Source organism: Condylura cristata, unplaced genomic scaffold (genome assembly GCF_000260355.1).
Source record: "Condylura cristata isolate star-nosed mole 26May11 unplaced genomic scaffold, ConCri1.0 scaffold00002, whole genome shotgun sequence".
NCBI lineage: Eukaryota > Metazoa > Chordata > Mammalia > Eulipotyphla > Talpidae > Condylura > Condylura cristata.
The window spans coordinates 1,972,437-1,976,237 of NW_004567103.1; the positions used below are offsets into that span (position 1 = coordinate 1,972,437).

General features: G+C 53.1%; 1 protein-coding gene across 1 annotated transcript in view; it reads right to left on the bottom strand.

The window, feature by feature from the left end:
* TRPM8 (transient receptor potential cation channel, subfamily M, member 8) overlaps positions 1-3,801 on the bottom strand; it is a 66,202-nt gene that overhangs the window by 58,074 nt on the left and 4,327 nt on the right. The window contains exons 3-4 of the mRNA XM_004674759.2: positions 1,929-2,069; positions 364-520 (exon numbers count right to left, since the gene is read on the bottom strand). Coding sequence (XP_004674816.1) covers positions 364-520; positions 1,929-2,069 — 298 coding nt within the window. The remainder of the gene's footprint in view (positions 1-363; positions 521-1,928; positions 2,070-3,801) is intronic.

Consider the following 3,801-nt stretch of genomic DNA (forward strand, 5'->3'; position numbering starts at 1 on the left):
CGCCCACAGTCACCAGGCTCCCTCGTGAGAGCCGGTGGAGGGGCTGGCAGTGCGGCGTGCCGTGGCCGTGGCTCATTATTCAGGACGGCAAGCGTTCTCCAGAAACCCACCACCAGGCCGAGCGGGCAAAGCCTGGGCAGGCAGCTGCTGGGTAAGGGCCCACAGTTGTTCTGTCAAAGGCGCCAGGCCACGAGTTAACTGTCCAGTTTACTGTCCAGCTTTCTGGTACACATGATCCAGGATTTCTCCCTTTCTGCCATCTCGCCCGCCTCCGTCCATTCCACTAGCAAATGCAAGGCACCCCGACGTGTCCTGAGCGCTGTGAGCACAGAGGTGGGCTGTCAGCCGGTAACCACTGCTTACCTTCCCTTTCTTCCCCAGAGTCTCAAACTGAATATCCCCGAAGGCGTCGGTGGGAAATTCCTTGGTGTGCTTCTTGTAATTCCATTTCTCGTTCTGGTTGACCTGGGTGCCTTCGATGTGCTGGCTCTGTGCGTACCCACACTTGCACACGTTATCGCTAGAAGCCGCCATGACGGCGGGAAGAACAGGCTTGTCACACCAAGTGAACGTCAGCTTTAGTCAACACCCCTCCCTCCAGCCCTCACTCGACGTGTCTGTCAAATGGAATGACAGCGGCCCTGCAGGGCAGGTGTCCAAGAGGCAGCCGGGTGTATAAAGCCCCCAGGACACAGTCGGCAAAGAAGTATTTGCTGAACGAGTGAATCCAAATTCTGTTTTCTACTAGTCAAACAAAGAGTAAAGACAATATCTTTCAGTGTAACATTTGGGGATAGGCAACGGACTCATAGAATTGATATTCCATCAGAATATTTCATAAGGATTGATATTCCATCAGAATATTTCATAAGGAATCAGTTTATACCAATGACAAAATAGAAATGTTTTTTCTGATGTCCATTTTCAAATTCACACAAAATAAGAAAGCCCATTTGCTGAGAACCTCCCATGCGCTGAGGCACGAGGGCAAGAATATCATGCTGCCCCTTTATGAAAATCTAAGAGATTTACTTTGCTAGAGTTTTAGGATAGGAATTTGGTTCAGAAAAGGGGGGGTTCGGCTCTAGGTCTTGTAGCAAGCACACACCCAAGCCCTGGGTGTGTCCAGGGCTGACTCTAACGCTCTTGTTTATTCTTGCCCATTTTTACTCCTCTGTTCCCTACTGCAGTCAACACAGGATCCGTGCTTTAGTTATAAACGACAGTAACCACTATCCAGTTAATAGCTAGATGCTCCTATCAGCAGCAGACAAAAGAGTAAAGGTGAGAAGCATAGCGAGAGAGGAGAGGGTGATCGGACTGAACTGTCCCATTGGGTTCATGGCCGAGGCCCAGCTCCACCATGGGTCCACCCCTCCCTTGCTCACTGACCAACTTTCACCGGGATCTCCTACATCTGAGTGCTGGCAGTGGCTCCCCATGGCTTTGGAATTCAGCCTTCATATTCCCGAATTCATGAAACTCCGAGCAGGTGAACATCTGGCCTGATGGGAACACCCAAAGTCACCTACAGGGAAGGGCGGCCCAGCAGAGGAGCGGAACACACATGTCTGCACGGCGTGTGGCCTGCCGACCACATCAAACAGCAAGGCACGTTGCCATGGCAGCCCACGTGGCCCCCCACCCCACCCCCAGGCTCTCTGGGACAAGGAGCGCTGGAGCAACAACCTCTTGGTCCCTTTACCAACTGTTACCACCACTAAAAATATTCCCTAAAGGCTACTTCTCTAGGGACCAGCTACAAGCCACATACCAGATCCTTCCTGCTACTCATCATTTCTGAGAATTGCAAGATGAAAACAATTTTAATGATGAACTAGTGAACATTTGTTTTTTGTTGTCGTAACGGTCGTTAATAATTTATTGTCAAACGTAGAAGCAAAAACAAAGATTAAAAAGTTGCTTACATGGCCTTGGAATCTTTGGTAAAGAAGACACATTCCCGCTTCTTAAAATTTGCTTGAATAAAATTCACCAAGTCCTTTGGAGAAAAAGCATTGGACAACCCATTAATAACTGATTTGCAGCACCTGCTGTTGTTAATGGACCTTAAATACGGCCCAAACCTTCAGGAGGGCTCAGCATTCACCGTGGGTTCATGGCGTCCAGCGTCTATCATGCTTTGGTGTGCATGCAGCTCTTACAAGAGACTTGCTTGAACATTTCTATCACGAGATGCACTTTTTTCCTAAAATTACTTGGCGTTTTCTTGTAATAAATGTCATTATACACATATAAATCATGTTTTCCATGTCTCTGGCTGCTCAGGGAATGTAAGCATGTGTTGACAGTTTCGCATAAATAATGTATCCATGCCGTGTTCCGTCCCCCTTAAGCAGGCTTTTCTAAAGACGCAAGCAAAATCTCCCTCAGGGCTGCTCTTGTTCCCCCATGAGCAAGGTGGTAGGGCATTTCTGAGACCTGACTGACAAACAACCCAAATCCCTTCTCAGCCCAAAGCTTCCTGAGAGTCGGCAGCAGCAAACTCCTTGGAAACAGGAGGGAAGTGCTTCAGAAATGGCTCGACTCCTAGAAGATACTGGCAATGGAATTAATAGGCTCAGTCAACAGAAAATATAAAGAAGGATAAATCACCAGGAATACGACAGGCAGCCCACTGGCATGTGGACTGATCCAGGCCTGGGGTGGGTGCGGACGCACGGGTAGCCCCCACAGGAGAGGGAACCGCGCTCATCACAGCGAGGGGCAGCAAGACAAAACCACGGGACTTCCACGCCCACACCCAGGATGGAGAAAGTTAAAGGTAACTGACACGGGCCACAGCCCCGTGCCTGCTCTGGGCCCACTCTGGAAAACTGACCCCCCCCGCCTTTGCCAGCAAGGTGACACCCCTAGAAACAGCCCCTGAGCACAGGGGCTGGGTGTCTTGTGGACCCCAAAGCTAAGGGGCCTGGCCAGGGCCCCCAGCACTGGGCTGTCCTGTCCCAGCAGGTGGGGCCGGCAGAAAACACGCTTCCTTCGCATCACCGGCCACTGGCAGCGGCCTCTCGAGCTGCTGAGCCCCCAAGTCAGGCTGCTGATGCCAAAGCCAGTCCTGACGCCTTGGCTCCCGAGAGCCCTCACCAGCCATGCACCCGCAAAGAAGAAATAAGGGGTCCATCTCCTGCAGCAAAGTCCACAGTGCATCTGCCATCTCTTTCCTGCTCCACCAGGCGTCCCTTTGGGGAGGACGGAGGCTTGCTGGCCTGTTTGCCCTTCACGGCTCACCGATGTGCCACCAAGTCAGGGCCAGGCCCCAGGGGCCTCGCGCACCCTCCCTTCTCTTTCTGGCCACTGTCCCAAGTCACTATCCCAAGCTTTCACGCCATATTCATGGGGGAACCTTCAAAGTAACCTGAGAGTGAGCAGAAAGCATGTGGGGCACCCCAGTGTCAGCAGGAAGGTAGGAGGCACCCCGGCACTGGGAAAGCTTTGGGGGTACATGCCCCCACTGCGGAGGGTGGGCAACAGCCTGCGCCCTGCCCACACCTGCTCCAGCCCCACAGCCCAGCCTCACACCCTGCCCGGTCCTATGTCCCCTGGCTGGCTTGTCCAGCAGGCAAGGGCTGGGAATGTCTCAGGCCTGAAGGAGACGTGGGTGTGGAGTGGAAGGAGACGAGACAGAAGCTGCCGGGGGGTGAAGCCAAACCAGCCGAGACCCAGGCGCAGAGCTGAGGACTTAGATTCGAGAAGGGCTTCCGTGAGCCCCGCAGACAGAAGGCCGTGTGGTGCCGCCGCTCGGCGAAGGCAGAGAATGGGACCTGGGGTGAGCGAGCAGCC